We start from the raw sequence: 12,244 nt of genomic DNA, 5'->3' as shown, positions 1-12,244 counted from the left end.
CAGGCGAGGGCGCGAAGAGCGGGCGAGGAGCACGCGAGCGGGGCAGAGGGCGGGTACGCGAGGGGGCAGGTGTGCGAATAAGCGAGAAGGCGGGGCGGGCGGGAGGGGCTGCCCCTGCACCAGAACGGCGAACGCGTGCTCAGCGGGTATCCCGCTGAGCAGCGCGACGCCCGGGGAGGGGGCGTCGACGAGGGGGAAAGGGAGAGGAGGTGGGAGTATATATCAGAGGGCAGGCGCCGGGGTTTGCCCGATTGGGATGTCTTTAGGCGCTTCAAGTTTGCCCGATTTGGAACGTTGGGTTGAATCGCCTCACAGAGTATTAGGCGGTGAAATCCAATCCGTTCTGGGGCAGTTTAACCCGAAGGATTCCAAGAACGGTTATCCCACTGCCGCTCGGCCCGCGCTGCGCGGGGACCATGCTGCGGGCGCCTGTTCGCGCGTGGCTAGTTCCAGCGTCCGCCACAGCCGCGCGACTCGCCTCGCGCCTTTCTCCCCATCCACCACCTCTTCACCCCCTCCCAGATTCTGTTCTCGCCCACAGGACGTGGAAATAACTGCGCTTGGCACACCTCTGCAGTACACATCTACTAGCTATACAATGGCCGAGCAGGTAGCTTCCCAGTCGACCCTCGCCGCTCCCACAGGCGTGTCGCCTCAGTCCTCTGAGAAGACCCTTAAAGTCTGTGCTCCCCCGACATCTCACCTCGGCGACCTGGACTGACACGCAACCATAGCGCAAGCTTGAGGACGCCCTCCAAACCCTCGACGAAGCTGTCGGACCGACGACGCCCTCTCTAACACGCCCACCGCCACTCAAGCGACTACGCACTGCACGTTCCATCTACTCCACCCTGGCGAAGTATGGGATCAAGAAGGACTCAAGACCGTACGTGAACCTTGCTTTGCACAAAGTTGGATCGCTGCCTCACCCGCGTATATATCCAGACCGACACCAACTGGCGATCTGGAGCGTCTGTCAAAGACGGCTCCCCACTTAGCAGCCATTTTGACTCGTACTGCGACACGCACAAGAAAGGCCCTCCCGTTTCGTTTCGGCCAGCCGACGAAGTCTTCCATCGTCACTTCCCCCTCTACTAGTGATTATCGACCCTCCTCAACCGCCTCATTCCTCGCACGCCTCTCAACATACAAGCTCTCTACCTATGGCAACAAGCCACCTGCCATTGATGCGGTCGCAGCATCCAAATGTGGATGGATCAACGACGGAAAGGACCGCCTTGTCTGTGGCCTTTGCGGCGTTTCATGGGTCGTTGGGAACCGCGACGGCATGACCCGTGAAGCTGGTATGTAAGGTAATAGGAGAGGTAGGTCCGTACTAACATCTAGCTTGGTCGCAGCAAATGCCCTCGTCGAGAAGCAACGAGTCCAATTGATAGAAGCACACAAGGAAGGCTGTCCATGGAAGACTCGCCAATGCGATGGTGCGTCAGTTGCGGCTTCTCGTGCGACTCGTTTTGACAATGTCTCCTTAGATTCCATCTACCACGTCCCTTTGCAAGCGCCCCTGGCTACCATCCGGGATATCAAGTCTCGCGCCGTTATCTTGGATACCGTCATGTCTGGCGTAGAGATCAAGCATCCTCTCGTGAGTTTTCTTATGCTTATCGTCGACGCAAGCGTGCTGAAATATGATCGGTAGACCGCTGCTCAGATTCATTCCATTCTGAGCATCATCACATCGGTTTCGCTACCCTCCTCCGCAGTACTAGATGACTCTCCACCGTCAACACCACAGCGAGAGTCTACTCCCACGCCAACTGCTAGTCGTTCCGAGCCGTCTGAGGTCGCGGTTCTCACCGCTTTCTTTGGATGGTCCATCCTTCCTCCGGCATCATTCTCAGAACCAGTGAAGACCCCGTCGCTTTCTCGTGCCACATCTGTCATGCCTGCGACCCCCTCACGCGCCGCTTCGCGCGCCTCCTCCGTCGCTCGGGATGGTACACCTACGCCGAGCACTCCGCGTCCGGCCTTTCGTACGCCCTCGACAACTTCTCTCAACTTCCAGTTCTCCGCGAACAGCCCGGCGCGCGCGGACACAACACTTCTGCACTGCACGCTCTGCCAACGGAGAGTCGGTCTTTGGGCGTTCCTTCCGAAACGCGAAGAGGATGACCTCATGAACGGCGGGGACGCCACAGAGAAGGGTGCGAACGGTGCTGCGAAGTCACAGCAGCAACGACAGCTCGACATTCTGCGCGAGCATCGGCCGTACTGCCCTTACGTCGTCCGCTCGACGACCGTTCCGTCACTCCCCACGCCTCCATCGGCCACGCCTGCTGCGCCTTCAAAGGCGCATCAGCGCTCTCCCTCGCTCGGATCCCTTGCCAGTACGAACTCCTCCGCGACGCTTGTGAACGTCCAGCCGAGCACGATGGAGGGCTGGCGCGCCGTGTTGACGGTCGTCTCGCGGTACGGCACGCTGCAGCGCCAGCGGCTGGGCCTCAGCCGGGCGCCGAGCATGCGCATGGGCGACGCCTCCGAGAGCGGGGACAACGGGGACGCACAGGTGGACCCGATTGAGGCCATGGTCGCAGATGTGAAGAGTCGTGGGGTATGTCGCTCTTGCCCTGGCCACTTGGATGACATGCTGACTATTTTTATTTCTCAGGGACGAGATCTGTTGAAGTATGTCAAGGGACTGCTCGGATGATAGGTTTGCGCGTATCTTGAACATTTGTAACACCACATTCAATCGCTCGCCGGTGCTCATAGAGCCTCCCCAGAATGTACTTTCTAGTCAAACTATGCTATCGTCTGCCTGCTGTTGTCGTGCATCTGTTCTAGTAACCTGTGTGGGAGGCCGTCAAGGCATTTTTCGGGACTCACTTCGAGTGATGCTCAGGTTGATGCATGATGTTTATTTGAGTGCGCTGTATGATAGAGATACTTGAGCAGGTCGAGGAGTGCTTTTCAGTGATAATGAGCTCGGGCTTCCGTCTTCGCAGAGAACCCGAAATAGACGCCTAACCCAACTACGCCGAACTGGAAGGCGCTAATACCCTCACGCTTGTCTTCCGCCGCCACAGTATTAATATTTGTTCACCGCCATTACTCGCCGCCGGCTGCTTCAATAATACAGGCCATAGCTATAACTCTGGACGTCCTGGACTCAATAAATCCCAGTAAATATACCTCCGTGACTCGCTCTTGACTGTATAACAGGTTCTTCGTCATGTCTGGCTCTAGGCTGGAAGCTGGCCGACAGAAGATTGCGAACAAGTACTGGGCCTGAACAGCGGAGCCGTTGGGCGCGCAGTGGGTCTGTTTCCAAGCCAAGGACACCGGATGCCAAGACCGGTGGGCCGTTGAACAATGGGATATCGCTGGGGACCGGTGGCTTTTCGCTGCTGTTTTTGACGGTATGTTCCCGGTGCATGCAAAACACAGCTGTATAAATATATGTACATCTGACTCTCGCGACGATATAGGCCATTTTGGCCCGGCCACCGCAGATTATACTGTTAGGACGCTTCCGACCCGTTTGCGCGGGTGAATTTACTCCTTCATGCTCCGCCAGCTGCACAATAAGCTAGATCGCACCAACATCCACTCTGTACAAGCGAACTTTACCGCAATAATCAAGGAGCATATTGAGCTTTTTCACCGGGAGATCGGCGAAACACTGCAACAAATCTGCCCGGCACCAGAAACCCTCACCGAAGAGGAAGCTCGGCTTCTCATAGAACACAACAAGGAGGTTATCGACCGTGCTTTTGAGGGCACTACGCTTGCACTGGCTCTCGTGAACGTCCATCAGCGCTTTATTTGGGCTGCCGGGGTCGGTGACTCCACGGTCGGTGAGTTGATGTGGCGTCAACTGGAAGGCAGCCGCCGACTGACTGTGGCGCTGCAGCATTGTCTACGATCGGCCCAGATGGTAAACGAAGGGCCGAACGGTTATGCGACCTACATACATTCAAGAATCCGAAGGAGTACTACAGGGCAGTCATGGCCCATTCGTCCTATGAACGGCCAATAGTCGACTCGCAAGACCGTATGCTGGGCGTACTCGGTGTACCTCGTGGCAAGTCTCCGCTCGTTGCGTTTTTTCCCGCTAAGCTTATGCTGATGTCGAACAGCGATTGGGGATTTTGCATTGAAGCTCCGTTCCACGTACTTGACCAACCTCTTCAGATTTATCCCTTGCGGTCATGCGTTCGGGCTCTCGAGACACGCCTCGAAGATCGTCACGCCTCCTTACATCATCGCGGAGCCGTCCGTGCGATTTGTCGACCTTGAGCCTGTGTGGAGCGAAAGCAGCACGCTCTTGGTGTTCACATACGGCGTTGACAATCTTGTCGACAGCTATTTTGTGTTCACTCCCGAGAAGCACAGCGGCGCAGACCCGGTGAACATCGTTTCGTCTCTCCTATCCGGAGAGGTCGATCATGAAGCGGAACGCGCTCTCGGCCATCCCATCGACCCTCACTGGTGTGGCGCCGAAAACAGCAGGGCCGTCAATATTCTTGGGAACCTGCTAGGTGGTACCGACGTAGAACGACTGGAGATGGTAACGGACGAAGAACGTCTTCGGGATATCGGGGCAGATTGGCAGTTCCATATTGATGACACATCCATAATCGTTTGGGGACTCACATAGAGCATTCGCAGAATATGCTCTCTGGTCCAGCTAAGCTAGCGTCTACTTGCTGTTGTCACGAATCAAGGCGGGACGGATGGGTCTCAAAAGAAGCGGACCCGGAGTGCCCCTGGATGACGACATGGTGCGGCTTTTGCGCATCAATGTTACCTGTTTATTTGTCTGAGTACCATCGGACAAGCTGACTTGGGCCAGCTTTCAAAGCACCGTTGATGTTTGACGATAGTTCGTGTTCAAGCCAAGAAGACGCGGTGGTGCAAATTTTGTAGACCGTCAGTACTGGATGATTCTAATCGGAAATCTAGGGTACGCAAAATGACATTGGTTCCAAATGATTTTGTGATCCCTCGACCGCTTAGCGTCATGCGTGGCACTACTGAGCGTGTCGAGCGTCGTGCAACGCCTCATCGTTTCCGTTCAAGAAGGCTTTGAGGGTCATGCTGGCGCAGCCGCGTGTCGTGTCCGCACGATCTTGCCGTACTAGTGGCTGGTGTATTGTGACGTGTTTGCCCTTATTCAGAGCAAGGATCACGATGCTAGCGCCTGGTAGCGTTCGTCAGATGGTCGCCACATCCGGTGGCGACAAACAGTTTGATCACTCCTGCACTCGAGCCTCCCGACGAACAGGCTTGAAAATCTCTCCCTCAACCTCATGGCATCCCTGGAAGCTGCGCGTTCTGACTTTTCTAGCCTGTGTTTTGGCCAAAAATGCGATGATATCCCCGGGGTCAAAGTATCTAGCGCCACTTTCCAACCCGTCGCTGCCCGCGTAAATCAAGACAGTATGCTGCTCCAGACTTGGGAGATTCTGGGTCAGAAGTGGATTTTCCTAGCAGTGTGTGATGGTGAGTGTCCACCTAAGCATGCTCATGACTGTGTTATTAAACTTCTTACACTGGGCGTCTGTACTAGGACATTCGGGCTCACACATCACGGCAGATCACACAATCGCTGCTCTCCCCCCGCGGCTGCAGGCATCCTTACAAGATGTCCTGACAAACCGACTTCACGAGCAGGTGGAGCGTGAGACCTTGCTTCAAAACGCAAGTCTCATATCTTCGGCTCTTGGCCGTGAAGTCGAGCGATTCGACAAGGGGCTCGGGAGAGCACTCAAAAAGATCTGCCCGCACCCGGAAATTTTGACGGAAGCCCAAAGCGAAGAACTAGTGGGAGTGCATGACGGCATCATACAACGGGCTTATCGAGGATGCACGCTTGGTGTTGCGCTTATCAATGTCGCCACTCGTTGCATGTGGACGCTGAATGTAGGGGATACCACAGTCGGTAAGTAAGGATGCGTCGCATACATTACGCCGTGATGGCGTCGTCTGAACCTCGCTTTTGACGTACATTCTAGGTCTCTCCTCAGAGGCCGCGAACGGTAGGCGCACCTGGGTCAAGCTCTCCGACGACCACAGTTTTCGAAAACCTCAAGAATATTTCCGTGTCATGATGTCACACCCTCACGAGGAGATCGAAAATATAACGGAGAGGAATTGCATGCTAGGTTGGCTCGACATGACTAGATGTAAGCCTCTACCTTGGTCCGTGAATCATACGTTCGCGACCAACGTGTACGGTTGTTCCCAGCTATCGGGGACTACGCCATGAAGTTCCCTCGGTCGTACATCGATCATGTCTTCAACTACATCCCAGAAGGCCAGAAGCATGTCGCCCCCGATCGCGTTCTCACCCCTCCATACCTCGTTGCAACACCGTCCCTCAATTTCACCGACCTCAATCCCGTGTGGGACGCCAAACCCATCGTGTTGGTGTTTTCGGATGGGGTGGACACCATTGCGGAGTGGTACGGTGCATACGTCCCCGGTCTCCCGACACGGAACGTAAACCCCGGCCGCGTCGTTTCCCAGATCTTGGGAAACGACGTCGACCGTGCGGACGTCGCACAGGTGCTGGGACATTCCGTTGATCCCTCCGGGTGGACGTACGATGGAAATAAAGCCGTCGAGGTATTGGCGAACCTGTTCGGTGGTACCGATGGGGAGCGCATCGCGGAGGCCAATCGTCGGACTCGAGCTATGCCGATCTCCGATGACGATGTGTCTACATTCTACATAGACGACACCTCTTTGATTGTGTGCGCGCTTTTCGAATGATGGGCCCACCGCCCGTCCGTATACTGCTGATGCATGATGTTCAATTGAATTAGCAACGCTGAGCTGCGGGAATTGTTTTGCTGCAGGTTCCTGCGAGCCTCGAGGCCGTTGGCGCAAGATCATGCATATGCACATGTTTAGCGGAAGTATTAATGTAGGCGCCAGTCAATACACCGCCCTACTGATGAGCGCTACGTATGCACCAGGACTCTGATGCCGTCAAATAGGCGCCGACGCTAGAGTCCTTGTTCTGGGCGTCGAAGTGACGTTGTGACCAAGTACCACCATATATTTCGCACACGTTCGCTCTGCTCGCCCTTAGCCTCTGCTCTACTCCCATTCTGTCTATTGCATGATGTCTGAGATGTCTGACTTCAAGTCCCACCCCAGCTACAACGCCCGCTACAAAATAGGCGAGGGTTACATCGGCTTTCGTTCCAACAATTTCAAGGTCAACACCATCTCCTTCCAGCCACGTGGCGTCGACAAGAACGAAGACCGTGTCGTCACGAAATTGTGGCAATTCAACGACCAGCGTTGGATGTTCCTCGCTGTTTTTGATGGTGCGATGATTTGTTACGGCTGGACCGGTGTCGTATCGTATACTGACCGTCCTGCTGTCAGGTCACCTGGGCCCCACGGCCGCAGATTTTACGTCGCAGACACTCCCTGATGCTATTTACGGAAGATTGTGGGAGTTCGTCCAGAGCATAGGCGGGCGCCTGGATCGTAGCAACATCGCCACACACCAAGCACAAATGACCAAGTTGTTGAAAGACGAGATCGAGGCATTCGACAAGGCCATCGGGGACGCGGTGCGCGAGATATGTCCTCGTCCTGAGGATCTGACAGAAGAGCAAGCGCGCCGCCTCATAGACAAGCACAAGGATATTCTGGAGCGGGCTTTTTATGGGACGACCATGGCGTTTGCGCTGATCAACCCCGACGAACGGTTCATGTGGGCCGCAGGCGTCGGTGACTCCAGCGTCGGTGAGTATAGGTGCAGTCATGGTTGTCTGTGGCGTCGACTCACTCTGCCTAGGGCTCTCTTACATTGGCAGGGACGGAAGGCCAAAGGGCCAAAGGTTGTGCAGGATGCACACGTTCAAGGACCGGCAGGAGTACTTCCACGCGACCATGGTGCATCCAGGTAGCGAGCAGCCGCTTTTTGACTGGGAAGATCGCATTCTCGGATGGCAGACGGTCGCCCGTGGTACAGTCTCTTCGCTTCGGTGTTGGTTGATTCCGACTGACATGAGCTCATCAGCCATCGGAAACTTTTCGATGAAATTCCCCGCCCCGTATCTTGCAAACCTGTTCAGATATCTGCCGAGCATGGAGAACTGGTACTTCGACGCAATCATCGCGAGGATCAAGACGCCACCGTACATCGTCTGTTCACCCTCGGTCCGTTTCACGGACCTCCAGCCAGTGTGGCGACGCGATAGCAAGATCTTCTTGTTCACCGATGGAGTCGACAATCTGGTTGACGGGTGGTTGGTGTTCAAGCCGCGCCAGCACAGCGGCGCCGACCCCATCGACGTCGTCTCCGCGCTTCTCGCAGACTCGATCGAGCCACGGATTGCGGAGATCCTGGGGCACCAAGTCATTCCGCGCTGGAGCGGCCCGGAGAATAACAGGGCGACAGATGTGCTGGGCAACCTGCTCGGAGGTACGAATATCCAGAGGCTGGAGGCAGTTACCGATTTGGAGCGCTTGAACGACGAGAAGGCGGACTGGCCATTCCACATCGACGACACGTCTATTATTGTTTGGCGCTTCACTGACCACTAACTGGCATGATGGACTGCAACTTTGATTGGTCTGTATCTCGCGTTGGTCTAGCTCGTGACGCCCTTGTATAGATTCGAGTCCTTGGGCGCATGTACCGGATGTGAATATTCATAAACTTCGTCAATGTTGAACGATGACTTAGATCTGCTTTGCCCTTCGCGTCTTAGGTCGCCGACACTGCTGCGTGCAATTGAACAGTCGACGCTAATGTCTACGTAGCTAAAGCCGGGGTTACGCCAGAGCACCCCCGCTGGGGCAAGGGAAACTTGACCTTGAATCCGATGTTCTTATATTGGCACGGAGGCAATATAGGGTCAATGAAACAGCCGAAAAATGTCAAGTGCGTTGGCGATTGGTTAGACAACGGATGCGCAGGTGCATAGACAACACTATTTCATACTTCAATCGTGCATCATAGGTACATAGACATAGATCTGTGTTGAGGGTTTGGAACAATGCATATGCTGACGCAGCGGCAGTTTGTGAGCGGTGGCAAAGCGGTAGAGGCAGGAATACAGGGCCAGATCGTGAAGCGGGTAAGGAAGGATTGCATGGCGATGGTCACATATAACATAGTAATAGTAGAGAGCATAGTGGTGGAAAAGGGTGGCATAACAATACGGACGGTCGATTCGACGAAGACCGGGTGCCAGCGAGTCGTGACAAGTCGATAATCTGTAGAAGATGCGACTGAACATTAACCCTGTACCTCGAAAGGTGATGAGCAGAAACGCACTTACAGCGATGAGCTTACTCCTTGCGAGGGGGCGGCTGAGACGGTGGACCTCCTCCCGATTTGGATCTGGGCTTATTGTCGTATTGGATAGGACTGGGACGAGGGAAGGGAGCGGATGTCCTCCGCGTTCCATCCGGATTGGGCGGGTAGGCGCCACCATACAACACGCCGCGTCCAGTTTCGGTAGTGGGAGAAAGCACTCCGCTGTCGACACGTGCAGGACTCCCTGATCCACCCATATAGAGGTTTGGATTGTCGTAGAAGGCGGACAGGCCTGGAACACCCGGACTCGAGGGCGTAGGACTCGTGTTAGTGCTCCCCGAAAGTCCTCCATACGGCTGGCCATCGAAAGCACTACCCTGGCCTGCATGCGGACGGCTGGATGGACCAGCATTGGATGGACCAGCATTGGGCGGACCAGCGCCGTGAAACCCAGCGCCGCGCGATCCAGAGTTAGACGGAGCAGCATTGGACGGACCAGCGCCGTACGGGCCAGCGGGGTTGCCGTGACCACCCATTCCGGGCGTCTGGGTTTGGCCGGTTCCAGCTTGGGGAGGAGCACGGAACTGGGGCACGGGGGGAAGAGGCGCCTGGGGAGGAGGTTGGAATTGGGGGACTGGGGGGAGAGGCGCCTGAGGAGGAGGGTGAAATTGGGGTACGGGGGGGAGAGGTGCCTGGGGGGGAGGACCCTGGGGTGGAATAGCCTGGTGAGGAAGCGGAGCAGGTCCAATGTCGGGGGAGGTGGCCGGCGTGGACTGGGTGAAACGCGTGGAAGTGGAAGACCGTGGGCTCTTCACGCTGCTCGTGGAGCTGGCATCGTCGTTGGAAGGCATGGTGGGGAATTCTGCTTGTTGATAGGCGTGTAGGAGGAGTACGATGAGGAGTTGTGGCGAGCACGCAGGCGATTAAATGCGATTCCTGAGACGCCGACTCGCCTCGCGCTGCACCGCAACCAGAGTCTAGTCGTTCGTCCGCGGAAGAGCGCATGAGGAGTGGACGTTGAGCACGAGGACCACTAGGTGATGTCCGGTTCAGTTGTGAGGAGGGAGGTGATGGAGGAACCCGCACAATCTCCAGATCCAAGCGTTCCGAAAGAACGATGGCGGTGTTATCTCCTGAGATTATCCTCACTGCGGCAGATATACACGATTATTTGACCATGCGGCGCCGGTCTCCGAGGTCCTCATGTCCACAAATGCGTATGCACGAGACATCCATTCCGGGGTCAGTCTGTGCGCAAAGGTCAGCGACAGAACAGAGCTCAAATGATCCCCTGTGAAGGTGTGAACGTACGTAACGTCGAGAACAAGAAGCGACACACTCGGACATGAGGACCCGACACTCACAGAATCTGAACGACACAGCCTAGCATGCCCGGATAAGCTACACGCGGAACTGAAAACGACGTTTTGCGAAAGCGGCTGGGATGAGCACCTAATAGTGAGTATAAAGATTAGCCTGACTCGGAGTAGGAACCACGACCGCACAACGCAGCAGTGACAGACCCACGAACCAGAGAAATTTCACGTACCGTCATACGGGGCTGTCAATCGCCCTTGTAGGAGTGCTATCGGCGCACATCCGCCTGCCACATTAGGAAGAGTCGTTGTCTCGCCCCGTCCAAATAACCTAGAAGTCGAGAAGGTGGGGCGGAGTGCCAAGTGGGCGCTGATAAAGAAAACCAGGTCGAAGGGTGGTCGGATGTTCTGCCGAGCCAGAGGTTTTTCAAGAACCGAGCCGAATCCATGTTTCTGTTTGTGACGAGGACATGCGTCTTGCATACGTTCGGTCGCCGGTCGTTTATGCGCGTGAGAACTTGGGCATGATTTTTCTGTTGGATATGCCGAGCGTGTGCGTGTACTTGCTTGGCTGCAGTCATAATAACCAGCTACGAAGTAGCGCCGTACGCGTCATCGTGCAGTGGCGACTCGTGGTGAGTGCGACATAATTTACGATTGCATACCCACGACATGGCCCAGTAATGCGGTCGAGTCCAAGGCTACTTGCGGAGAAGTAGCGATATGCCGGTACAAGATATCCACCAAGGCCATATCGGTATATTCCACATGTGGCGTTGAAATAATCCGTAATGAATTCGGCATCACAACCTGTAGGGCGAGCATCTCGATTATCAGTTCCGCACACATCCAACGTACACGCAAACGGCCCCAATCAAAAGCACGTACGGCTCTGCGGATTCACACGTACTTGCAGCCCTGAGAGAGAATGACGGGGCTGAAAAATGACCTCACGCCTCAAGGCAGGAGATGGCGGGGAGCCAGGAACCATCTACGCGCGAGTGGGCATGGTGGCGTGCGAGTTCTGGTGAGTTTCAGGACGTCTGTGGTCTGGTAGCACCGCTCGATCCTAGTAACCCAGAAGCCGAGAAGCGAGCGGAGTGCTGCTGGGCGCTGGAGGCACTGATGTCCGGCGCAGATACTACGCTCGATCGTCAACACCAGCCACGAGCATTCCCATATATGCTGCACCAGAAGATCTTCGCGGTAGGCCCAGCATCCGAAAAGAGACGGGCGGTGTCCTCGGGGTCTATAGTGAGTCAGTTTGGTCAAACCAAGAATGAGTATGAACTCTCCAACTCACCGGCACTGGTCCGCACTCCGAAGCCTAGCCTGAGCGGCCGCCTTCACACCTCCCGGCGGTGGTGCGTCGATTGATATGGTTAGCAGCAAGAAGGTCGTTGTCCGGGTCAGACAATTAGCGGCGCCGAGATGTCGTATCTGTGTGCCTATAAGCCTCGAGGCAAGCGAGGAGTGGCGGCCGGCGCATGGGATCGCAATTGTCGCGTGTTTGTGCTTGTTGGCAGTGCACGCCGGTATCTTGCGCGTCGGAACGCCTGCACAGTAAGCGGAGGCGGACACGCTTATGCTGCGGGTAATGGGGGGACGGCGCCCATGTGCAGCACCGCCGTGGCGTGCTGGCCCTGTTGCAAATCGCGCACTGCTGGTCAGCGCTACG

At 55.8% G+C, this 12,244-nt stretch overlaps 5 protein-coding genes across 5 annotated transcripts; 4 read left to right on the top strand and 1 right to left on the bottom strand.

The window, feature by feature from the left end:
• Window positions 1-524: 524 nt before the first annotated feature.
• TRAVEDRAFT_72526 (zf-C3HC-domain-containing protein) lies at window positions 525-2,774 on the top strand. The gene is made up of 7 exons (XM_008041430.1): window positions 525-679; window positions 735-886; window positions 946-1,304; window positions 1,359-1,442; window positions 1,494-1,606; window positions 1,661-2,572; window positions 2,630-2,774. The coding sequence occupies exons 1-7, from the start codon at window positions 599-601 to the stop codon at window positions 2,669-2,671; spliced, it is 1,743 nt and encodes a 580-aa protein (XP_008039621.1). The 5' UTR covers window positions 525-598; the 3' UTR covers window positions 2,672-2,774.
• A 752-nt stretch (window positions 2,775-3,526) lies between these two features.
• Window positions 3,527-4,621, top strand: TRAVEDRAFT_21038 (uncharacterized protein; the record flags this gene model as incomplete). The annotated part of the gene is made up of 3 exons (XM_008040856.1): window positions 3,527-3,818; window positions 3,875-4,015; window positions 4,101-4,621. The coding sequence occupies 3 exons, from the start codon at window positions 3,527-3,529 to the stop codon at window positions 4,619-4,621; spliced, it is 954 nt and encodes a 317-aa protein (XP_008039047.1).
• A 1,607-nt stretch (window positions 4,622-6,228) lies between these two features.
• On the top strand, window positions 6,229-6,738 carry TRAVEDRAFT_48466 (uncharacterized protein; the record flags this gene model as incomplete). The annotated part of the gene is made up of 1 exon (XM_008041106.1): window positions 6,229-6,738. The coding sequence occupies one exon, from the start codon at window positions 6,229-6,231 to the stop codon at window positions 6,736-6,738; it is 510 nt and encodes a 169-aa protein (XP_008039297.1).
• Window positions 6,739-7,102: 364 nt separating this feature from the next.
• On the top strand, window positions 7,103-8,532 carry TRAVEDRAFT_72525 (protein serine/threonine phosphatase 2C; the record flags this gene model as incomplete). Its single annotated transcript, XM_008041429.1, has 4 exons — window positions 7,103-7,301; window positions 7,363-7,728; window positions 7,781-7,951; window positions 8,006-8,532. 4 exons carry the CDS (start codon window positions 7,103-7,105, stop codon window positions 8,530-8,532), a joined length of 1,263 nt encoding a protein of 420 aa, XP_008039620.1.
• Window positions 8,533-9,282: 750 nt separating this feature from the next.
• On the bottom strand, window positions 9,283-10,101 carry TRAVEDRAFT_48464 (uncharacterized protein; the record flags this gene model as incomplete). The annotated part of the gene is made up of 1 exon (XM_008041105.1): window positions 9,283-10,101. One exon carries the CDS (start codon window positions 10,099-10,101, stop codon window positions 9,283-9,285), a length of 819 nt encoding a protein of 272 aa, XP_008039296.1.
• Window positions 10,102-12,244: the final 2,143 nt, after the last annotated feature.

Source organism: Trametes versicolor (genome assembly GCF_000271585.1).
Source record: "Trametes versicolor FP-101664 SS1 unplaced genomic scaffold TRAVEscaffold_7, whole genome shotgun sequence".
Lineage (NCBI taxonomy): Eukaryota > Fungi > Basidiomycota > Agaricomycetes > Polyporales > Polyporaceae > Trametes > Trametes versicolor.
This window is presented reverse-complemented; position numbering and strand designations above follow the sequence as displayed.

Excerpts from the sequence above, each read along its gene's own strand:
- TRAVEDRAFT_72526 (XM_008041430.1), top strand. The coding sequence starts at position 599 with ATGGCCGAGCAGGTAGCTTCCCAGTCGACCCTCGCCGCTCCCACAGGC. Across the intron at positions 680-734 it reads CCTCTGAGAAGACCCTTAAA|CGCAAGCTTGAGGACGCCCT; the intron begins GTCTGTGCTCCC and ends ACGCAACCATAG. Across the intron at positions 2,573-2,629 it reads CAGATGTGAAGAGTCGTGGG|GGACGAGATCTGTTGAAGTA; the intron begins GTATGTCGCTCT and ends TTTATTTCTCAG.